General features: G+C 47.2%; 1 protein-coding gene across 3 annotated transcripts in view; it reads left to right on the top strand.

Annotated features, from left to right (window-relative positions):
* The first annotated feature begins 3,627 nt into the window (after positions 1–3,627).
* LOC307241015 (copine-9-like) overlaps positions 3,628–25,141 on the top strand; it is a 62,014-nt gene continuing 40,500 nt past the window's right edge. Inside the window, exons 1-6 of one of the 3 annotated variants that reach the window (XM_080014972.1) lie at positions 3,628–3,840; positions 5,439–5,479; positions 16,725–16,771; positions 18,617–18,720; positions 19,166–19,217; positions 20,594–20,670. In XM_080014972.1, coding sequence (XP_079871098.1) covers positions 3,764–3,840; positions 5,439–5,479; positions 16,725–16,771; positions 18,617–18,720; positions 19,166–19,217; positions 20,594–20,670 — 398 coding nt within the window. In that variant the 5' untranslated portion in view covers positions 3,628–3,763. Of the gene's footprint in view, positions 3,841–5,438; positions 5,480–16,724; positions 16,772–18,616; positions 18,721–19,165; positions 19,218–19,540; positions 19,575–20,593; positions 20,671–25,141 lie in introns of those variants that run through there. The other 2 variants (XM_080014970.1, XM_080014968.1) reach the window with 2 other exon arrangements.

Raw genomic sequence — 25,141 nt, 5'->3', positions numbered from 1 at the left:
ATCGTAGCCCCCGCATCCTCATGTAGGACTTTAGGATGAATCCGTCCCGAAAGAGACTGAAAACCCACGACAACGGCCCAAAAGATAAAAAAAAAATTGAAATGAAACGGTCTCCGTTGGAGCGCGCGTTGGCGTGGGGCGGCACAACTCCCCGCGCCTGGAGAAGCCTCCAATGTTCGGTCATGGTTGTTCCGCTCCGAGCGGGGAGCGACGCAGATTTACATTCCCTGTGTTAGCTTTTGCACACATTACCAAGACAAACAGAGAGACTGTGTGTGTGTGTGTGTGTGTGTGTGTGCGTGTGCGCGTGCGCGTGGGGGGGGTCGAAAAAGTAACTCCGCTGCGTCACTTGTGTGTCAAACACTTACGTCTTTTTATTTTTTTTTCTGTGCCGCGCCCAGCGAAATGGAAACTAAACAGGAATTCTCATATATCGGATAATGAGCTGTCAACACACACACACACACACACACACACACACACACACACACACACACACACAGAGGCCACCGCCTGGTTTATCACCCTGTCAGACTCTTTCATACAGAGCAGTGGAAAAGGCAGGGGTAGAAAATGGCAAATAACTACTCTTTCCTCTGGCCTCGCTTTCTCACCGCCACCCTGGCTCTCTCTCTCTCTCTCTCTCTCTCGTCCCCTCTTCCCGGGGATCTCTAATCCCTCTCTTTCTGTCTGCCTCCCGCTCCCACTCCTCCCCCACTCCCTTCCATTTCTGCAATGTTCCACCGTTTTCAGCATTTTTTTTTTTTTTTCGCCCCCCCCCCCCCCCTCATTTTTGTTGCCTGATCTACCGCATAATTGAGTGGAGAGATACGCTCCACACACCATACACCACGCACACACACACACACACACACACACACACACACACACACACACACACACACACACACACACACACACACACACACACACACACACACACACACACACACACACACACACACACACACACACACAGACTCAGACACAAACAGGTGGGGTAGAAATAACATCTATTTATCACTATTGGCTGCTGACACGGCGTGGAGAGGACTGCAGCCGCACTCGTTGACCATTATCGTCCAGACGGCCACGCCGCAGACGACTCCATTCGGAACCTTGTAATGATTCCGCATCGGCCCTGAGCTCCGCCACCACAGAAAACACAATAATTAGAAAACAGAAAAAAGTTAAGTGGTGATCCATTACATTGTCTGTGTTGGGCGGAGTCTCGGAATTATTTTTTTTGTTGTTCCCCAACAGCTGGGTTTACGCTTGTGTTTGCGCTCGAGACGCTCACTTTCTTTCTCTTAAATTGACCTTCTTCTGATAAATTAATCGGAAGGGTGAGGGTTTACTATTTAATTAAATTTATTTTTTATTTGTAATATATAATTTATTTATTCATCTATCAATTTATTTCTAGATTTTTTTTAATTAATTAATTTACACTTTTATTTATTTGATTGTTTGTTTGTGTTTGTTTGTTTGTTTGTTTGTTTATTTATTTACTTCTTAATTTTTGTGTTTATTTATTGACATATTTATGTGTCTCTTTATTTGTTTATTTGTATGCTTTATTTACCCAGGGTACTGTTCATCCATATCCGCAGTTCCGATCTTTGCATTCTTGCCGGGAAAGGCGGCGAACCCCGCCACCAAACAACGTCAGACAGCAAATAGAGGAGCCCATGCATCAACAGAAATACATTCAATGGCAGTTTCTTATCAAGTGCCTGCTAAAAACCTTTTTTTTTTTTTTTTTTTTTTCCAAAATGTTCTCTACGGATTACCACTTTAATGCAATCTCTTAGTTGCATTGTACAAATAAACAATTATGTCTTGTGATTCCATCCATGTCCAGTAGAATAGATAGATAGGGGATGATACACATGCTATAATATACACATGACCTCAGAAGTTGCAAAACCAGCACAGGTTCACAGTGCAGAGGTGGAACCAACCTCTGAAAGTGTAATAATTTATATTTGTGCCAAATTTGGCCTCTCTCCAATCATCACATGCTGTGGTGAAAACCATGATGGGGCTGTTTGAATTCCTCTTGCAAATACGGCAAGTACATTTATGTTTTATTTTTTATTACAACCTGTAGACATCGCAGAGCTCTCAGGGAAGCAGGGTGAAGGGTGCATTCGTATCGTGCCGCGGTCGACTGTGAAGTGCACTTTACAGCGGTTTTCTCCACTTTTCGAGTGAGTTCCCAAACTATAGTTCAGTCGGAATGTGAGGAGCTCGTTGGAAACGTCGCCAGGCAGCTTGTGGCCGTGCGTGAGTCGTGGCTCCCGGCTGTTTTCGTTCCTCGAATCAAGAATCAGACCCCCCCCGCGCGCCCCCCAATTTCCAAAAACCCTGCATAACACGTTGCTGTTAGGCCGGGCGTCAGATTGTGGATGAGGACGGCGGTCCGGACGTGTTCGAGGGGGAGTAACAGGGGAGTTTGTAGCAACTTGAAAAACTCGCTCACCGAAAGAGCAAGTGGCGGCTGATGAAAATGAAATGCCGACGGCGGCGGTTCAATTTCACGTCTTTCTGTGGCGAAGGGATGACAAGAAAAGAAAAAAAGCAAATGCGAGTCGGCGGATGCGAAGGCTCCTCGGTGATTTGGCCCGGGGGCGATCACGTTTTCGAGGCCCGCTGACGTCGGGCGAAGGTCGACTGAGCCAACAGGGATGCGCTCTTCCTCGTTGTCACCGTCGAAAACATTGTCTGGCGAGCGAAATAGCCACCAGCCCCGCCCGATGACTCCAAAGGGGGGCGGAAAGGCTGCTTAGCACCAACTAAATAATTAAGGTGGTTGTAAAACAGCATGATTTTTCTGTCGACCCACGCCTACGTAAATTGACAAGGAGTCGACCTTTAACCGCAGCAAGTACCCGACAACAATGCATGGACAGCAGAGTCGCTCTGGCCGCTGGTTTTACTCTCCACCCACACACCCGGCGCTCATCTGCTTTCATATCAGAGAGCAGACGAGGTGGAGGTGCCTATGGAGGACGGGGAGGGCGTGGCAGTGGCAGGGGGGGAGCTGCGCTGAGTTGCAGGTGGGTTTTATATGATTTCGTGTTGGTTACCGTAGCCCCTAAATGTACGTGGAAGGGCAGGAAATGGGGGTCAGGTCGCACCTTTTTGATTTTGTCTTTTTTTCTGGGAGGGACCCCCGGTTTGTTCAGCCCGGGTGGTGATAGACAAGCGCGCCCTCTGGTGGCGTCAAGTGAAACACTGGTCACTTCCGTGCCCGGGGAGAGAAAAGACAAAAAAACATGTCCTCGTGTCTGTCGAACGTCTGCTCGCCCTCTAACTTGTGGAGCGCAGGACTCACGGTGTGGGGGGGGACGCCACACCGCGCAGAGCGTGTGTGCGTGCGTGTGTGTGTGTGTGTGTGTGTGTGTGTGTGTGTGTGTGTGTGTGCGTGCGTGTGTGTGCGTGCGCGCGCGTGCGGATCCGCCGCGCGTCGTGCGCCTCCGCTCCGCTCCGCTCCGCTGCGCTGCGCTCCGACGCGCTTGGCGCTCGGACAGACGTGACGCGCGCATCGCGCATGCGGGAATGAACTTTGGGTCCGTCTCTCCGCCGCAACTTCTCGGAGCGTCTCTCCCTCCGCGGCGCCGAGCAGCGGGGGCCACGGGCGACATGGATGCGCCAGGCATACCGGAGCCCCGCCGCGCGCCACCCGTGTGAGGCTTCCCGCTGATCCGTGTGACGCTCTCACCGCGCACAGGAGCTGCGGCTGCGGTCCGAGGTGGCGATGGCGTCCATAGGGGAGTTCGACCCCCTCAACACCCGAGTCCCCGCAACTAAGATAGAAGTTACCGTGTCCTGCCGGTAAGGTCACACGCGCGCCCGTCGCGTGGGAATGGACTTGTTTTGCGTTTTTATTTTTAGATCTGACGATTTTCTGTTTGACTCGTTTGCCTGAATTATTTGTGCAGTGGGGGTGTGAGACATGTACCTGCACGCACTTTCTCCCCGAATTGTGTGCGAGTGTCTGTGCGCGCGTGTGTGTGTGTGTGTGAATATTTGTGTGTGTGCGTGCGTCCGTTTTTGCGTGTGAATATTTGTGTGTGTGTGTGTGTGTGTGTGTGTGTGTGTGTGTGTGTGTGTGTGTGTGTGTGTGAATATTTGTGTGTGCCTGCGTGCGTCTGTTTTTGCGTGTGAATATTTGTGTGTGTGTGTGTGTGTGTGTGTGTGTGTGTGTGTGTGTGTGAATATTTGTGTGTGCGTGCGTGCGTCTGTTTTTGCGTGTGAATATGTGTGTGTGTGTGTGCGCGTGTGTTTGTGTGTGTGTGTGTGTGTGTGTGTGTGTCCGAATGTGTCTCTGTACTGTATGTGCGTGTGTCTGTGTGTGTATGAATCTGTATGTGACTGTGATGTGTGCGTGTGTGTGCGTGTGTTCCTGATCGCTCGGTTTACGCACACGCTGTGGGGACGACCAAATTGGTTATAATGAGGAATTTCTTCTTTCTTCTTTTGCACTCCGTTATTCTTTTCTCTTCTAATATCTGCCGGTTGGTATTCAAATTCGTAACGATTCGATAACGATTCATAACTGTTTTTACATTGGGGTGGGTGGAATAAGTATTGTTATTACGTAGTATTTTACCTATTCTCTGCAAAACTGGCAACCCGGCCAGACTGCGTGAGTCTGTGTGTCAGACTGAGACCAGGCGGTCCACAGAGGGCATCAGTCTCTGTCCAGGGCAAAAATGTCTTCTCAGTTACGCATAACAATGAAAATAATTTGGCCATGTAAATAAATAAATAAATAAATAAATAAACAAATAAATAGATAGATAAATAGATAGATAAATAAATAATAATGCAAGGTCTGAAACTGCTGGAGCTGTCAGCTGCCAATCCACATCCTGAATAATGGATGTGTTGATGATGGTGGCGGTTGCTGGAGAGCTCGTCTTGGCAAATTGGGAGGGGAAGGGGAAGGAGGGGGATCAAAATTCCACTTCGGATGTATAGCGGGAAAAATGTTTCTCCTGACGCCAAGGTTGATCTGTGGACATTTCTGGTTGTTTTGTTATTGTTTTAGAGTTTATGGAAAATATTCAGCGTCATAATTCATATTCATCTTCACCAAGAGGGCTTAAGATGACATAGACTTCGGGTTAAGCCTAATAATAATAATGATAATAATAATAATCCCTAGGGTGTGCTGTTATTTTTGTCAGCTCTCAGCGTGTATAAAGTATAATTCTTCTCATCTGGAGATATAAAAGCACGGGAGTTTTCAAGACAAGTTTGGAACCTGTTTCATCTCAGAATCCATTTTTATCTCCATAGACACTCTTTCACAAACCCTTATTTTTTATGTGTCACGGAAAATTTAGGGACGGGGAATTAGGCCAAGTTCACATGCGGATAAATAACAGCAGAACGGGTTTTGACCTGTTTTCTCTGTATCTTCACAGCAACCTCCTGGACGTGGACACCTTCTCCAAATCTGACCCTGGTACGTATCATCGCGTTCCCAGTGCAACAGCTACTTTTCACCGTCATTTACATTGCGTGCATTCATTCCTATGTTCCCTGATGAAATTAAAGGGACCGAGCAGCCTCTCCTCATTGATGCGGGTTAAATTAACGGTTGCATTGAATTTGTTGCAGCCGACGGCGTGTTTAACGGCTCTGCGCTGCTCGGGCTCTGATGGAGATGTGAATAGGGCATAACTTACATCTTGATGAAACAATCAATTCACTTGTTTCCGGGCGGATATAACACCCTTGAACATTTGATGTATGCTACTGGGAATATTGGTTATCACCTTGGTACTCAGGTCTGCGGATGCTCTCATAGTCAGGTTTGACAGTAATACAACCGCCCCTCCCTACCATTGCTAAATAGCTGAGAAGGTCAGACTTTTCAGTGAACGACAACAAAGTACAACAAATAGAGGAGTGGAAGGGAATACGGGATGAGGACGGAGGTTAGCAGGGGACAGGGTGGTCAAGGTTATGGGCTGGGCAAGGTGGGAGGCGGAGCAGTGTACAAGATGGAGGGGATAAAGTTAAAGGGAGGAATTCAAGGAGAGGTTTGTCGGCGTCCGCTGATGGTGGTTCAACTGGTGGCCCGGCCCTTTCAATGAGGTAGGTCGGTTCGCAATGAAGCAGTTTTTCCCCTTTGTGCCACCCAATTTGCTCGCTCCCTTACTGTCACACTACCGTCAAATTTGGAATGGGTTAAACGTCAATCTAAGGTAACAAGTTTAAAATGTGGCCCCTAACAGAATGTAGTTGAATTGGTTAAGGACCCTACCTCTTCAAATGCCTTGTACCACCACTGGCCCCATGACTTCCTATTTGCGCTACCAGCCCTGCTTTCTGGTTTTCAACAACTTTCTTCAATAAATTGAATAAAGGGTAAATTGGAGGCTTAAGGTGTGTACACCTGTCAGCAGTAGATTTTACAAAGTGGGCCGGCCCAGTGTCCACATTGTTCCCCCTGACAACCGTGTTCATTATCGTTGTTTTCGTCGGTCTTCCTCACTGTTCGGTCTCGCCATTGGACACCGTGTGTGAATGTTACAAGGGAGGAGACTGAACAACACTGTGGAATGTTCATTTTGCCACTTCAAATTGAAAATTGAATAAACCCCTCATAATCACAGTTGCCGTGGTAATAAGGGTTCTAAGAGAAACTATTTTTGACGAGGGCACTTCACCGGGCAAACTATGCGGATGAGTTGGGGGAAAAAATAAAAGTTCCATCAACGAAATCATGGCGGAAAGTGTGTCAGATTGTCCTTTCGGAGTACTTTATTAACCCAGACAAAAGCCCAGACGGCAGGTGAAGGGTCGCGAAATGACCTGATGTGACTGTACAGAGCAACGGAACAGTCCCTTAAGGAGCAAATCATGTTCGAGGCATCTGTTAAAGCTCCTAGAAGTGTTAGTCGGACATTGTGGATAAAATTAGAGCAATCCGCTCCTGGATGCGGATGTAGGAATACTGTGCGTTTGTCATTAAACTGTGGGTGTATACTCACTTCCAAATGCAACCACATTTTCAAGTGGCTGATTGTGGCTGATTGTCGTACACACATACACACACAGAGACAGAGACAGAGAGAGAGAGAGAGAGAGAGAGAGAGAGAAGGAGACAGAGAGAAGGAGACAGAGAGACAGAGAGAGAGAGCGCATACAGCAGCTTTTAAAGACTGCTAATGATCTCAAATCTCACACAGCTGCGTCCCCTGCCGGTTGCCAATGTTAATGGTCCATGAGAGTAATCCCATCCTTTAGCTCATCGAGCAGGAATCGGGTGTCACATCAACGGGGAGACAGAGTAGAAAAATCTGAAAACAATAACTAATTGGTGACCAAAACATTTTGGAGGATACAGACAGAACATTTTTTATATCAAACTGGATGAAGGCGATGCATTTTGGGTGGACCACCAACTCCATTACACTAACTGCACTAGCTGGATGGTGGTTAGGTACTGTAGAAGGCCGGAAAGGTTTGTCCTGTTAGTCCCTTCATCCATAACTCTTCTGTTATGGCTGACTCTACTATCTTTGAGCAAGTTTAGAATCGAGACTTCCTTCGGGTTTCCTACGCTTGTTTTGATGCGCTACGAGCGGGAAGTTATTAGCGAAATACACTTGCATATTTTCATAGGTCCAGGCGGGGGTCCTCAACCCGAGGGTCTGAGGTGCTGTGGCGCCAGCTTCTTGAACATCTTTGTTGCCTTCCAGTGACACGTCGCGAAATGATTCTCGTCTTCTTCATCTCCAATCGACAGCATGGCGACGTTCCCTGCTGTCGTTTTTGTTTTTGAACACCAGATATTTCATCATGATAATTGGTTCTTAGAAGGCGCCTCCTGGGACCTGTAGGTTGAAAAACCATCGTGGCATTTTGAGCGGATATCATGCTGTCGATGAGGTACTTTTCTGAGGGATGTGTGTGGAGGGGAGTCGTGAACAAGAGGTACCGTCTTGTCCAACTTTTAGGTAAAATAATTGGTTGCCCGGTACGGTCTTTGACCTTTAACTGAAATAGAGTTTGTTTTTATTTCTCTGGTAGCCGCACTCATATCTGTGACAGCTTTCCAGTCTCTGGCAGCGCCGCAGCTACTATTTATTGGGAGCCACAAAGAAACATGAAGAGAGACAGACAGAGAGAGAGCGGTGGAAAGAAAGGTGGCAGCCTCCGAAAGGGCCCGAGGCAGTGGCGATGAAACGGCGTGCCGGGAGAAATCCCTGAAATACTGTATCCGAAGGATCAAAATTGGATCGATTTAGGAGACGACACACATCGGCGTTTCTGCAAGAGGAATGGGGGGGAAAAAAGGGGGTAAAATAGATTTGAAGTTATTGTTTTTCGGTTAAAGGCTAAAGGTGTCGGATCCCGGATCGTGACAGCCGCTCAAGGCGCGAGTTAGGGCTCTTTTGGAAGCTTGTTTTTCGCTCCGATTCGGCCTTTTCGTGGAGGCCCTGGGTGCTCCCCTCAACGTTGGTCACCCGTGAAGGGGGCGGAGAAGCGGTTTCTGTCTCCTTTTCTTTTCTTTTTTTTTTTTGACCCCCCCCTCTCTTTCCTCCCCGCTCGGCCTTGTTCAGGCAGAGTTTGTTTCACGGGATGCTCCGCGCTCCGGCGTTCCCCGCCAAGCTTTTGTGAAAGGATGCGCCAAGGCGAGGTGCGACAAAGGTGGACGCCGTCCCCCTCTTATCTCATTTGTTGATGGCTCCATGTTTGTCCTTGGAGACGGCGCGACGCGTTGCCTGGCCGCCGCAAAAATTGCATTTTGGTGGGGTTTCTTTTTTCTTCTTTTCCATTTATTTATTATTTTTTCACTCTGTCATTAAATTACCTGGCGTTCTGCTTTGTGGGCAGAGTAGGGGTGGCGTGTGTTGTCGGTATAAAATAAAATTAAAGCAGAGCCACGAAGAGAGAGAGTTAGAGTGATGGAGGGAGGGAGGGAGGGAGGGAGGGAGGAAGGGTCATCTAGATGGCTTTGGCTTTTTCCACGGAGATGCAATCGGTCATGGATTTGTTTTCCTTTCGGTTCCCTGGTTCAGGAAAATGTTTGAACACAAGCATTAGGATTTTATCTAGAATATATATATGTGTGTGTATATATATATATATATATATATATATATATATATATATAAAGCCCAATATAAATCAGAGCTACACATGTTGCACACTCACACATACTTATATACTGTATGTAATTGGCTATATATAAAAGGTACATAGATATATTTACATACAGTATGTATTGGTATACCTTAGTCTACTTCATTCCAGCTAAAGGAGCCTAACATTGAACCGCCTTGTTCCTTCTGTGGGGTTTTCGACTGCGTTTTAAGATATTCCAGGCATGCCTGCCCTTAACCACGTAGGGGCTGCCCTTGGAGAGATACAAATGGCCCTCATGCATTTCCCAGATTGACTGGAATTCGTTTCTCTTTCCTTGGAGAAATAGAAATCCCTGAAGAGATAATGAGCTGGCAGAAGTAATCTGCGTCATTCGAGGCCGGGGCAATATGCGGCGCTATATGATACATGCCTTTAAACCCGAAAGTCCGCCCTCCGCCCCTCTGCCCCTCTGCCCCAAAAAGGAAATAATGGATTTCCTTCATAGATGTTTTCCATCCGATTTCAAAAATGCTATCAGCGCCGTGCAGTTGATGGAGTGACCTTTCTGCCCTCGGACCGAAACCGAAGTCGCTCCTCCTGCTCTTTGTGACACACTTCAAGGAGAGCGGCGGCGGCGGCGGCGGCGTCACTTAAAAGCTTGTCGCCACCGCAGATCTGGCGCTGAGATTTCCCGGTGCTTTGTGCCGGCTTTTGCGTGTCCTCGTACAGGACTCGGTACCTCATCCGAAACTTTGAATCAGAGGAGAGACGCGCTTTGAATGCAACAGCGAATGAGGGAATTCTCTTTTTTCGGCGTTGACCCCGTCGTCGATAAATACAGTTGTATCGACTTTGGCTCCTCACGAGGGGAAGCAACGCTGCCAATTAAACACGGTGACTCCGCCGCTGCAGATGCCCTGCTAATGGGGACGCGAGAGTGACAGGGCCATGACACCGCTGGTGGCGGAGGCCGAATAAAAAATGCACATTTCACCCAACGGCAGTGAGACGCGATCGTTAGTTGAGGCAAATTATGATCGCTCGTGGGAAGGCCCGTCCGGGAGGAGGGAGTCGACAGAAAGGTGGACCAGGAACAGTACAAACAAAGCACTATAAGACTGATGTGATTAGAAGTTGGTACAGTAATCTACTGAAAGGAATGGTTGTGGTGCACGGTTCATTGTTGGAGGGATTGTGTTATTAAATGCGGTTTCTAAGACTTTGCTGTGGTTTTGGTTATTCGGTGACTTTTGGTAGAGTGACTTCAGTGGTATCAACACATTATGAAAGAAATAAAATAGAAAGTAAAGTTCTGAACGCCAACACCAGTTTTGTCATAAAATTGTGTTTATTACATGTAATTACACCAATTACATCAATTACAATAACATGCAAATACATGTTAATATCATATAATTGCATGTTAATTACATGTAATACATGTAAAAAAAAATTTAGGCTATATTCTCGACTCTGCAGTCCAGAATTATAGTCATTTTGACTATTTCTATATCAATTTTACTAACTATTGCGATACGTTTTGAAAGACTTTTGGAAAAAAGTATTTTAATATTGTAAAACATTTTGATTCTCCCAATGACAACCAAGAGAAAAAAAATCTAATAAAATAAAGGAATCCGTCTTCTATGTTTAGTTCTTGCTAAAGAGAGCTCTCTGTTTGTTTGGCTTGTTTGCAGTGTTTCGAGCGCCCAATCAACCTGTCTCCAAAGTAAAATTAACCGTACCGAAGGCGTACAGAAAAGGAGTTGTGCTATGTTTACCAATGGGCAATTTTCTAAATATGCCGGTGTGTTGCTTATCGTACCGCCCATCAATGCGATCCATCTCAGGGCTGCCATTTGCACCTCCGACGCCCTCAATGTTCCCCTTCTATCCACCCGAAGAATGATTTCATGCCATGAAAGGCGAAATCACCATGATTTAGTGCTCGCTGCTGCTATTCTTTATTGGTCTATCTTGCCATGATGCATTGAAAGAGCTATGTGATCTGTGTTGAAGATACAAATTACCACCTCAGCGTCATCTTTTCTTCCTCATATCGTGCAGAAGAAAGTATGACAGGAATCCATGTATTCTTTTTCTCAAGATATATTGTTGATAACATATAATTGGATTGATAACTTTGCTGAACGTGCTGAATGTGAATTAATCTTTTGAATAGTATTTTGTGTCTATCGCTCTTGCTATGTATGGTATATTTGGGTAATTATCAGGGGTTAAATTTGGGTACCTTTCGTGAATAAAGGATAAAAAATATTGAAGGGGTTTCCTCAACTTCCGGATCAAAATCAGAATTACCCATTGTCAGAGTAGTCAACTTCCACCAGCTGCAATCAAATTTATATTGTGCGACTCGTGTATGTGTTATTACGGTACTATCAGTATCATCATTCTAAGATAGATAGATAAAAACATATAGAAACCTGATATTTTTACTGTGTGACTATTATCGTAATTACGGTAAAATCCATATCACTTGTGCTAGATAGATAACATGCAGCACATATTTCCAGCTGTTTGACTTTTTTAACATTTTTCTGTAATAGGTTTGCTAAAAATTCTAATTAGGGTTCACCCAGCTCCCCAAAATCCCAATTTAACCCTTGGGTGTTATTCTAAAAACATTGGTGAACGTTCCTACTCTGCTGGAACTGGCTCATTACAGTAGCTGCCCCCAGACTCCAAACGCAGCGTGCATTCACTTATGTAACAGTTCAAAGAGAAAGTGCGTTTTGTTTTTTCTGTCGGTCGGAGAGAAATAATGCCTCGGGAAAGCCAACGGAATCATTAGGAGCTGCTAACTACTTATTGAGCCCCCACTCCAAATGTCATTCCAGCAAACCTATATAATTGTTGCGTTAGTGTTTGCGTGGGTGCCCCTTTCAATAACTTACATCCCTCGTCCCCCGACTCTGCCAGAAGATCTAATGCGGTAGGTAATGGAGTGTGTTTATGAAATGCTATTAAGCCACTCAAGTTGCTTCTGAAAAAGACTGCATTGGCAGATGCGATGGCGGGGCTCATTTTGAGCAAGTTCATCAACCCCCGCCATATTCACCCGTCTCCACGGCCGCCCTTTCTGTCTGCTTTCAACCTTGGAATCGGGCTTCAAACCAATCTGAGTGTTAATGAAGTGGTTGTGTGTGTGTGTGTGTGTGTGTGTGTGTGTGTGTGTGTGTGTGTGTGTGTGTGTGTGTGTGTGTGTGCGTGTGTTATTCCAATTAAAAGTTTATAATGTGTATCCGTCATGGAATTCAGATTAGAGCGTTTTAAGAGAGTGACGGAGAACGCGTCCCCATCACGCGCAGTGCTCGTTTACGTTCTACAAGGAAACGGAGTAAAACGAAATGGCCTACGTCTAAAATTAAAACACACTTGCTTTGGCGCGCTGTGGGCACAGTCGGTACCGTCAGAGATTATTATAGATCAGGGGCTCTTCATAACAGATTCGGGGCTGAAGTCCCGGACGCCCACCCCTAACGACGCCACTGTTGTTAGGGGTGCCCACGTTCTATTACTGTAATACCTGGACCGGGGGGGCCTGCTGTAATTACACTCGTAGTTGCAAAACAAAAATGATCTATCTATCTAAGCCCAGCGCAGCATCATTACCCGATGGCTTCTCGATTGAAGTGAATGAAGGAAAAGAAAATGTGCTGTATGAATCATTAGGACCTAAATAAAGGTCACCAGCCTATTTTGTGGTGGGTGGGGGGGGCTCCTCATAATTACCTCCAAGGTCTCCTCATGAGATCTGAGCGAGCAGCTCTGCTAATCCTGACATTCCTCACCGTCCATTCAGTCGATGGACCTGCCGCTCAGCAGGGCCGCTGTGTCGTAAACAGAGCCAGAGCCTTACCTACCGTACCAAACAAACAGGTCCATGACATGTCATATGGAATATTTGAAGGGCATTTCAACTCAACTCTCTATTTGTCACTGTCCAACCCAATAGTTCCATCTTAATGAACAGCAGATTTAACATGTTTAGCTCCAGATACTGTGTAAATTCCTGTGTGGTAAATTGAGTTTTTTATTGCTCCAGACCATTTTCCCGATGACAGCTCACATGTTTTATCATTCTCTTTCTCTGTTTTGTGTGCAATGGCACTTTTCCATTGGAATGAATGAATACAACATGACAAAATGAGTACCATTGGCAAATATGTGCTGCTGTAATTTTCAGCAGGACCAGGGGGATCATTTTAAGGGAAACCGTATTATTCACTTACCATATTGTTCGGATTTTCCAAAATGTGAGCCCTCATCAGGAAAATGATCTGGGTTGTAATGTGTAAAATGTGTGTGCCGACTAGTAAACGGGCTAAAACTCAATTCAACAATTTTCTGCCTTTAATTGTGGCCTATTTAATATAGCACCTGTTTGGAGCAAGATTCAATTGCACGGTGGCCAATTTTACGCTTCATTTAGTGTCAGAAATCAATAAAAAAAAGGGCTGATTACGTTGCAACTGAACAAAAGGGAGGAGGTTTGTCCCCCTCACACAGGTTCCAGCTCTTTTAAGTGAAGATGCATTGATTGTGGAGAACTCGCAGCGAATGAGACCTTCTGAAGCAGCCAAGGCTGTGGCATGGGATTGGAAACCGGGACTGGACCTACTGACCCGCTGACCCGGTCACCCAGCGGGTCAGTAGGTCCAGAGGCAACAAGGGGTGACCCCCTGCTGGGGCTGCCCTCTAGTGGCAGGGGGTGCAGCTCATTCCTGTAGCCCCTCTGCAGAGGCTCGGGTGGGAGCGGCCCAGATAGCGGCCCTCGCCTTATCCCCCCCTCTCGGCGGAGCAAACCAGCTGAGCAAAAAAGGGGGAACTGCGCCGACCCCGGTCCACCCCTCCTCCATCGCCTCCATCGGCCTTTTTGGACAAAACCCGGAAACGACTTGGAAGCATTTACCTCCACGACACCTAACTGCCAAGTTTGTGACCCTTCTGTGCTGGGCTGATGGGGGCCATGCCAATCTCCGGCCTTTGCCAAATAGGGATCGCTTCCGCTACTCCATCACCCTCTCTCCTCTTTTCTCCCCCTCCTCCTACCCCTCTCCTTTCTCTGCTGCACTTCCCCCCCTCGTCCTTGGCCCTCCTCTTTTCTTCCTCTCTCCAACTTAATTTCTCCTCATTTCCCCTTCTCTTCTCCATCGGGACACTTGATTTCATCCGGTGCGGCAAGCTGCACTTTGCCTTACCAATTGCTCCCCCGCTTCCCTTTCACTTCCCTCTCGCTCCCCGTCATTATAACGCCCCCTCCTTCTGCGCTCACCCTTTGTCTACCTTTCACTGCTCGCGCTTCACGCGGCAGGCCACGCGCCGCGCGCCACGCAACCGTTTGTTTCCTCAAAAGCAGAAAGCCCAGGAGCGTGGGGGGCCACGGGGCGTTGGCCCGGTGACGTCGGCGCTCCCGCCTGGTTGCGTCCTAAAACCTTTCCCGCGCAGGTGAAAAATGTTTTTTGGTCCGCGCACCGACGCACCGGTGGCACCGCGACAAGTTTAAACGCCTGAGTGAGTCTTTCTCAATACGTGCCCGACTCGACGTGCGTTAGGAAGCGGCGTATACGACGCGCTGCTCCTGCGTACCACCGGGTGTGAGGCCCGGGGGGCCGGGCGGGCGGGGCGCTTCCCGCTCTCGCAGTCCAGTCGGGTTCCGGCTCTGACTCACTCACTATCCCGCACGGGAACCTAATTGAATTTGTGTTCTGCTCTCCGGGTTGATTGGACTTCCGAGTCACCGGGGTACCCCCTCCTTTCATATAAACCCCTCCCGGGCCCCCCATTATCCGAGGACGTCGGGAGTCGGTGCGAGGGACTGGGGGAGGGAGAGAGAGAGAGAGACACCGGCGCTCCGGCCTCTTCCTGGGGGGCTGACCAGATGGCGCTCATCCCCTCGCAGTCACTTTCCATAAAGCGTACAATCAGTCAGATGCTGCGGACGCTCTGGAAGAGAGGGCCCCGGATTAATAAGATGCCCACCCCCAACCCCCACCCACCCCCACCGTCCCCCCCTTGTAAACTGAAGGCGATTTTGTCCCTTTCGGAGGAAACGTCCGGCATGGATGGACTTGGGGGAAGTCGGTCCCGTTTATTTAACAGTATTTTAACTTTAATGCTCATACGAGGATTAAAACCAAACTTAGTCCTGGTGTTTCTATGAGTTCACATCGTTTCCATTCTATTGAGTATTTCGCTGCCGGAGCAGCGTGATTTTGTGAATGTGCTTTTGTGAATTAATTTGTCCGTCTGTCCGTCAATGCGGTCGGTAATCGAGTGTGTATATGAAATGCTATTAAGCCACTCACACACAGGTTGCTGAAGAGTCACCACATATTTCCTTTTAAAGGTCTCTGCAGACACCTTTGCTTTTCAATGCGGACATCAGTAACTTGCTTGTCGAAAATGACCGTGGCTCTTTCAGGTTAAAAAAAACGAAGATGTAAGCAGTCGTGTGATTTCCAGAGTAATAATTCACTGTCTCGGCCCTAACACGCCGTTCCCTGGCCTCGCCCATTCTTCGAGCTGCCGAGGTTGATTGGAACCCGTCCCGAGAGAGACCAAGTTGTGCCGTCACTAGCTACTGTGGTTTGCCTTCGGCAGCCGCACAATTCGCCGTCGGAAAGGCCGCGCGGCCCCTGGCTTGTTGCCGTGGCGATCGGCTGAGGCGCCCCGCCTCTCGCCCTCCCTCCGCCGCCGCCGCGTTTTGTTAATTGCTCGTTAGGAGGCGAAAATGTGTTTTTAATCATCGGTGGGTCCAGGCAACCGGGGCTTCATTACGGCTGCTGCCCGGGCCTCGGAGAGACGCGCGGGGGTTGGCTACAGTGGCCGCACACAGCTACACCTGGATGACTTCCAACATTTGGCCGCTCAAGCTTGTTTTGTGTCCCCGCTGTATGTGTGTGTTTAATGTTGAGACGATGAAATGATAAATCGCTCCGTTATAATTGGTCGGCCCGGGCCGGCGGCCACGGTGCAGCGGGCACCGCGACGACGCGCCGGGGACCGAAGACTGAATGAAGGCAAATTTATGCAAAGGGTTTTCTTTTGTTGGGAAAATCCAAGGCTTTTGTTCGCCAACTCCAATCACAGTCCAAGGGAATTAAACGGCGAAGAACGGCCGGAAGATAACGTAATAACATACTAACAACCGCCCTTTGTTATCCTTGGACTCCTTTGTCGAAAAGACATTCAACTCATTCACGGTGCCTCCAACAGGTTAATTCGTCATATTGTGCTTTTCCTTTTGGGTCCAGAAGCAACTTTGGGCAATTTAGGCCCATGACAAACATGTTGATAATACATCTACTGTGGCTCCAAGGGGTGGGGATGGTGGGGCCAGCCCCCGCTGCTGCCGGGACCTCCAGATTTACACCATTTGCTCGAACGCGTCACAGTTTGCCAGTCTCTCGGCCTTAATGGTTTTGGTTCACTTTATTTATTTTTTTCTTTTTACAAAATTAACAGAAATGATTTAGGGAAGTTTCGTGGAGCAATTTTTATTTATTTTTTTTAACTTTTTTTATTTTTTGTTCCGTTTGTCGTCTTCAACTGTGACTTTGTCCCCCTCTCCTCCCCCCTCTCTCCAGTGGTCGTGCTGTACTTGCAGGCGGTGGGAACTAAAGAATGGAGAGAGGTGAGTTTTTCCTCACGTATCGACATCCACCTCCATCCACCTCCGACTTTTTCTAAAACTGATGGGGCTGTGTTTGGCTGCAGAAGTTTCACATGAAGAATATGAATATTTTAAAAGCGCAGAACGCGACCCAGAGGCTGAGGAAATTGCTACCTACCGAGCGAAAGACGGATTGGTATCGGGGCTATGAAAAAAAAAAATTGACGGTAATAATAACAGCAAATACAGGAGCTGGCTAAAAATGGACAAATAAAAACTTTGCTCGCGTCATTCCCTCCGGAGGCAGCTCTCCTCCTCCACTCACAGCCTCCGCTTTGCATTTCCCCCTCCTCGTTTCAGATCTCTCCGTCGCTTTTACTCGCACGCTGTATTCCCTGCCCTTTCCCCTTCTTCCTTTCCTTTCCTCTCCTTTACTCTACTTTCCTTTCCTTTCCTTTACTTTCCTGTCCATGCCTTTCGCCCAACTTTTTGCCGTCCGCCGCTCCGCCTGGGCCCCGGCCCCCGGCCCTGGCCCCCGGCCCCCGACCCCCGGCCCCGGCCCCCGGCCCCCGACCCCCGACCCCCGACCCCCGGCCCCCGGCCCCGGCTCACCTCGCCATTGGCCTCGCCCGGTAAAATCAACGAAATCACATCGAATCGAGGGAAGGGCGGCTGCTAAAATTTCGCCGGCGACGCGTCCGGGGCCACGCCCGTTCACCGCTCACGTCAGCCTGGTCGGCGCCCGAAAATAGAAACGCTCGGAAATAAGCACCACGGGGGTTCCCCCTCCCCCCACGACCCCTTTTTTTTTTTTTTTTTTCGGTTCGGATCGATGACTGCTCTGAGGCCCCTGGTAACCTCCCCCCTCAACCCCCCACCCCCAAACTCCCCCCCTGATAATGGATGGTCTGGGGGTATTTTGGGGAGGGGTTGAAATTGATAGGTGGGATTATGTGCGCCAGGCACCCGGGACACGCCGCAAGGCCGCGGCGGCGCTGGCTGCTGGGTTGCGGCGCGGGGGGATCAATAGCTTATTACACGGTGCTGCTGTCGGTGTCCAGACGTCAGGGGGGGGGGGTGCCGGCGGTCCCACCAGGGGGGGGGGGGGGGTGGATTATCAATTTGATTGAAGCAGAGACAGGAGAAGTCCAGAGGCCCGGGGGTGGGGGTGGGGGTGGGGGTGGGGGTGGGTGACCGGAGAGCCAAGATGGACCCTGGAGAGAGTCGCCAATGGACAACGCCCGTCTCGTCCAGCGTTTCCCGGAAGGACTCTGTCGCTTTAGTTGCACGAATTGTTGTTTTGGAATTCTTTTTCCTGGAATGTTCTTTATTGGTTGTTTCTAGGTTTCATTTAATTCTTTATTGTTTATCATCATTGTGTCGACAAACGTTTAATTGTTCAACTTTGATTTTTTCGGTTTATTTTTCTGCCTCACTTTTTATTGTTAGGTTTGTTTTTATTGTTTATTGATTAAGAATTTTGTGTATATTGCCATTTTTTACTGTATATCACAAATTATATCAATATTACTGTAATACTAATGGTCACACACACTCTGTCTGTCTGTCTGTTTATCTATCCATCTATCTATCTATCTATCTATCTATCTATCTATCTATCTATCTATCTATCTATCTATCTATCTCTCTCTCTCTCTCTCTCTCTGTCTCTTTCTCTGTCTGTCTGTCTGTCTGTCTGTCTGTCTGTCTGTCTGTCACCACACAAATGTTCCTGCGGCTGGTGGAAGTTGACTGCGATGTTTCCTTTAATTCCTTCATGTGCATTTTCACTACATTTCTAGATTTGGATGAGGTTTTGGGTGCAGTGCATCTTTTGATCACTATTCCTTCTCCTGTGTTTTGTAGTTTGGCAGAACAGAGATGATCGACAACACGCTGAACCCCGATTTTGTCAGGAAGTTTGTTCTGGATTTCTTCTTTGAAGAGAAACAAAACCTGAGGTTTGACGTGTAAGTAGCGGACGCTTTCATCTATTTTCTCCAGCTCACCTGCCCCTCTTATCCCTAATCGATAGCGGTGAAAGATTGCCTACATGCCTCAGTGTTTTTAATCAAGGCACAGAAATGTGCTTTTTTTTGGGCCTTTTTTTCAGGTGGACTGAGCTGTTTCATGTAACACTGAACAGTAAACAACAATAATGCAGCTGTTATCATGTTATTATCATGTTATTATCAAGTTAACATTACGTTATTATCATGTTTTGCATTTTTTATCATGTTATTATCAAGTAAAAAAATTGTAATCACAAGCGGTCATAAAGGGAAATGTTCTTGTTTTTTCAAGACGTTAGATTGTTGCGCTGATACAGCTTGCGCCATCTCCCCGTCTCCCGCCGGGGAAAACCCACCTCAAGAACCGTTCCGCGTGAATCACGTGAATCCGTTTCTTTTCCAGGTACAATGTCGACTCCAGAAGTTGTAACATTTCGAAGCACGTAAGTGGAAAAGTGTACACCTCTTTGTGTCTTTGCTCCACGCACGCAATCGCATTGCTGTGACTTGGGTCGGCCGGAGGGGCCCCTCTCCAACAGGCTTTGTCAAATACTCCGACATTAACGGCGACCTTGACGTCTAATGAGAAAGACATTACGGTGCACGCCGCTCATTGACTCACCTTGTCTTCTCTCTCTATCTTCTGTCGATGACGCCGCGCGGGACAAACAGAAGGTTAGTCGTGTGCACGCACGCACGCACGCCGACGCTTAGTCAGCTGTTCTCCCATCGTCGTCAACGTCCTTTCATGTGTTTCATCCTTTTATTTCACAGTACATTTCCATGGTGGCAGTAGAGATTTTCCGTTCTTTGTAAGTACTGTTTTTCATCCCCCTGTGTCTTGTTTTTCATCGAGAGCAAACACCACCTTTGTTTGGCGGTGGGGATCCGACAGCCGTCGTGTCTTTCCTGTTTTTTTTTGTTTTTTTTTGTCTGTCGGCGTTTTTAGCAGTCACTCAGGTGAAGGTAAAACTCTCAGAAGTCGGCTTCAAAGCGGAAACGGAGACAGATGTTGTTTGAAACGGCGTAATAAAGCCAATGTGAGCGTTGGGATGTTTTACCCGGGGACTCACACACTTACACACACACGCACACGCATGAACACACAAACATGCATACACCTAAGTTACAAACCCCCGTCTGGGCTCCTTCCATGTTGCCATCTGCTCGTCCTTGCAGTGTGTGGGCAGATCGTCGGCTCTTCAAGAATCTTCCTGAGAATGGTTCTCGGCAAAGTAACCTCACCCTGAGGCTTACCTGCAGAGAACTACAAGTCCAGCTCTTCCCCCGCGTGCCAAGTTCCACTCCGGTCACTCCCCAGTCCCATAATAACTCCAGTGCGATGACATTGTTCCATAAAAGTGGGGCTTTAATACCCAGACTGAATATTCGAGCTCCCTCCGGTGCTCAACTCATTCGTAAGCACTGAACCACAATGATTTAGCTCAAATGGCCACTTTTTTTTTTTTTCATTAGATGAATAATAATATGATAATATGAATATAAATATGATAGTATTATTTAGGCTATATACTTTGATTATACAGTATCTTTATATAATTACATGTCGTTAACTCCAAAGTGAATTAAGTAAGGTCATTGATTTAAAGAAACCTAATAATCCCAACACCATTCCTCCAGTGCTTTGTCACATCTTGTAGAGAATCACACCATGCTGATGATGTTTTGTTGTATCTGCTAGATTTGGTCTGAAAGTGGGAGAAAAGCCTGTCGCCCAAAGTGTTAAAACCTGGCTCAGCGCGGTTCCCGTGCAATTCTTTTGCATTCGAATGAATTATTTTCTTTCCATAAGAAAAAGTTTCTCTTCCAGGACTTTCTGGGCCAGACCTTCTGCACTCTGGGTGAAATCATCGGCTCCACAGGGGGGCGGCTGGAGAGGACCCTCTCGTAAGTTTTCTCATGCATCCCCTCGTGCTGTCTTGACCCTTGGCTCCCGCCGATTTTAATAGTGTTTCGGCAAAAGAAATATTCCGCAAATTGGGGAGCTCAGGTCATCATATTGTAGTTCGTAACTTTGAGCTTAATATATTCCACTGGCAGCTGCCTCGGTCTAATGGAGTTGGCTCTATTTGAACTTTTTGGACCTTTTTCTTTTAGAGCACCCAACCTGTTTTGTTGATGGCTGAGAGGAATTTGTTTCAAAAGATTCCTGTAAATGGGCTGAAAGATGCTGTTTTTGTTTCAATGTTGGAAAAAATAGTTCAGATTTTTGGTGGCAAGGCAAGGCGAGGCGAGTTTATCTGTATAGCAGTCATACACAGGGCGATTCTTTTTTTCATAATTATATGAAAGCAAAGAAGACTAAGAGCATATAAATAAAAATCAAAAAGCATAAAGGCATTGAAGTGCAATCTAAAACAGATGGAGACGCGAGTTCAAACACTGTCACATTTCTGATTATATCAATTGAATTCTGCTCTGCCTTGTGGAAGAAAACCCTGCAGGCACAGATGACGGAAAAATAAAATAAACTTGCATGCCAATGATTAAGAACGGGTTGGTTCTTTGATTTAAAACGAAAAAATAACAACTCTGAAAAAACAATGGTAGCTTTTTCAACCGGGAAAGTTCAGCCAGCTTTCACGCACAGGGGTGGGAGCTCAAACTCCAATCAGTACGACCAAACCCACGCGGAGACAATACCTGTGAACAAAGACATGTAAGTCGTCTTGTTTTTATTTTTCCCGTGAGATGTTGATTCCGTTTATGTTCTGGTGAGCTCCGTGTTTGCGGAGTCATCTTGAAGAACGAAAGCCTTTTCTGGGTGGTCTGGTTGGAGGTTCTATGCAGCCCACTGGCTGCAGTGAGAGTCCAGGAACGAGTCCAGGGGCCGCGGGGCACTGGAAGCTGAGCCCTTGGCAGGTTCCCCTCCACCTCCAGTCACTTGTTTAGAAGGCTTATCATGCCCGTGCAGACCACATGGACTGTCGTCCACGGTCCACTGTTTGCCCAGAGGGGACACAGTGTTGAGACAGGGTAGCACGGGGGAGGAGGGAATAGAAATATATTTATACAGTTTATTATATAATTCAAATTATTAACCATGAAAAATATTTCTTTAGCATCAAACTAGTGTAAATCTAAAAATACTGATTAATTGTGCAAATATGTGATTGATTGCGATTAATTACTTTAATCGTTTGCCACCCCTGATATGTTGTGTATATATAAGAGAGAGATAGGGAGAGAGAGAGGGATGCATTGCCAGGTGTTCTTTCCATTAGAGCAATTAAGTGATAAGCAGAAAAATAACGACCCACAATGAACACAAGCACGATAACATCTTGACAGTGAAAACATAATGGCCAATTTATTGAAAGGAGGATCTCTAGAGCGCTTTGATCCTTCAATTCGTTGATGTGCCCATTTTCAGCAAGTAAACATAGGTCTCTGAGGTGTTTTGAGGTTTTTTTTTCCTATATACCCCTTTCCAAGCATTCTAGCCATTCTAACATGCCTCGAACCCATCCCGTTCCAGGGGGGTCTGCTAAGTGGGTGGCGCCACCCTCCAGAGGCCCCTGGTTCTGTGAGCCAATGGGCTTTGAGATTTCGTCCGTAAACCTCCACTTATTTCACCTTATCAGTCCACCGCAGTCAGCTTCGCACCTCACACATTTCATCTGAGAAATAGGCAATCCAGAAGCTGAAGCTTAACTCGTATTGGATCTGCAAGGCCCGATTTAAAAGTTTGCTCCGACTCTCGTCGCCGTGCTCCAAGCCTCCGGACGGAGCAGATGACCACATCAAGAAATCCCCGAGCAGCGGACGTCAGCCTGTGCAGAAAGTTGAAAAAAACCTTTGGAAACTGAGCGTTTCGAGGCCCGAGCCTTTTATTCACAGCGGTGACTTTCTCGTTCGTTTACCTCGTCGCTTGACACTTTGGCCACGTCTTATATCAGCATCCCACATTGGAGCGTAATATTTATATATGACATAAAAATAAGGAAAAGCGTAATAGTTCTCCTTTAAAGTCATCACACAGCGGCCGAAGGACCTGTTTTAATTAATCATACTTCCTACCTTCATGACGTTCACCTTGGGAAGTGGAATAAGGAAAGCGACATGTAATTAAAAGGTGACGTACAACAAGTCATCTGGCTGAAGGATTTTCTTGATGACTTACAATATTTGATTAATGGGTGTCGGGCAGCGCGGTGGCATTGACAAAGTGCGTTTCCCTAAGTGCGGCTGTTCCACGGACTGGCATTCCGGCATTCCAGATTCAGGACACCTACGTGCAGGAAGATTTAAAACGTCTTCGTTATATTTGATTGCCACTATGCTAAAATGTCGGTGATGTTTTGTTTTTTTTGAGAGAGAAATATTTTGTTCACTTTAGCGACCTCAAAGCAGGAGCGGGAACAACGACAACCATCAAACGCTGACGTCAAAAATACACCTAATTCTGCCGTAAGTGCATGGGAAACGGGGACATAAGGGATGTCTGAGGTCGCATTGTCTTCTCAAAAGGATGGAGATCGTTGGAGTCACTCACCGGAAAAGGTGCGTTTTGAAGCAGCTGAGGAGCGTCCGCGGAGGCCGCCCTGGTCGGGGTCATGCAATCAGATCGGGCCGCAGCGCGACCGATGGGGCGACGGGAAACACCTCACAGTTATGTTCGGCAGCCGCGGTCTCTGATTCCGCGCATTTTGAACGCGTTGTTGTGTGACCGGCCAGGAGAGGGCGACGGGGAGACTGACTATCCGGCGTCCGCTTTCATGACACGTGTCCTGCCTCCCTGGATTGGACGGACACGTTTTAAATCAGTGGGTGACTGCGTTTGGTGATGGACTTTGGTGGGTTGGTCGGAGCAATAAGTGTGAAGGTGACTCCCCTCTGCGTATAGGTGTAGTACAGGAGATTTTCGACGTTTGCATAGACGCTGTAAAGTAAAGCCTGGAGTACATGCTGGTGGTATCAGTTTGTTAAAGAGTTGCGTCTACCCTAACACCTTAACATCACAGCTTTGAATGAGTGGCGGTGACTCTTTTGAGGTGCTGTTTCCATACCCTTTGCAACTTCTGCTGCCACGGGATTCTTGTTCAAAGTGAAGCTGAATTCGACGAGGCATATTCCGTCTAGGTTACGTGGAGTTTCTCAACGCTGCATCATCCCGTGCCGCTCTTTGCTTGATATGCTTACTGAAGGGTGCGGGTCTGACAGGTGGTAGGATGATGCAAGCGTCAATTTCGCTGGGACTCAGTTGGGTGAGATGAGCGGTTTCGGCAGGGACGGCAGATTGTCGACGCCCACTCTGTGACTGGGAAACTTAAGGAAGGATGTGAAGAAGGGATAGGTCGGAGCTCCAAGGAGTTTCAGGGAATTATTTGTTTGAATGGCTCGACAGAATGGATTTGATTGGTTCCGTTGGCGGTTCTGTTGGATGTGCCCAGGGAAGATATTCAAGTGTGATTGAATTACGAAATTAGATATTTATCTTAATCCACACCCACTGGTGGGCTCTGCATCTTCTATCCAAGGGGGGATTTAAGTTCATCACCTCTATGTTTCATATGCTGCCCATCTATACCAGTGTGTGCCACACAGTGTGTACCACATGTGTACTTGCCTGTCAGAACTAGTTTTGTGCGACCTCATGTCAGACACCTACAAATTTAAATTAAATAACATCACAATTTGCATCAGTTTCAATTTGCAGAACACATGCTTTCCAATTATACTTCCTGTTTTTTGGGTTGTTTTTTTTTAGCTCGCTATTTTTTTATTTTTTTATCGAACAGCTCTGTCAGACGTCACGTAAAATATTGGGCATCCCTAGTGTGCTGGAACCTTGGAATGAAGAGCAAACTAAGCGAAGAAAAAAAAAAAAAAAAAAAAAGATACAAAAAAAAAAATGTCCAAATCAGAATGAACCTGGCAAGTGAATCCTGCGGCTCACCCTGTGTTTACGGCTTGTCACGAAAACCCCCCCCCCCCAAATACAATAAAATCGAAAAAAAAAAAACACCTTTTCGTTTGCCCCTCCCCACCCCCCCAAGGCCAAGACGAAACAGTTTCAAAAGATGACAAGGAAAAAAACCAAAAACAAAAACACTAAAAAAACAAAACACATCAACGATAAAAGTCCAACAGAGCGCTCACCATTCCTCCCATATGGTCAGTGTCTCTGACAGCTGCCTGGAGGGGGACCTGACAGCTGTCTGGAGCCTGATGAACCAGACAGAGCCCAGCCCGGTGGGGAGAGGGATGAAGTATGAAGAGAGGAAGAGGGAAGAAGAGGGGAGGCAGAGGGTGACGGGTGACAGAGTGGATATAACTTCCCTAACTTCTTTGTTATATTTACCCTTCATATTGGACGTGTGCCAGCGTCTGTGTCCCGCTTTAGCACAAGCGCTGC

The sequence above is a fragment of the Zeus faber genome (assembly GCF_960531495.2).
Source record: "Zeus faber genome assembly, chromosome: 15".
In the NCBI taxonomy this organism is placed as follows: domain Eukaryota; kingdom Metazoa; phylum Chordata; class Actinopteri; order Zeiformes; family Zeidae; genus Zeus; species Zeus faber.
This window is presented reverse-complemented; position numbering and strand designations above follow the sequence as displayed.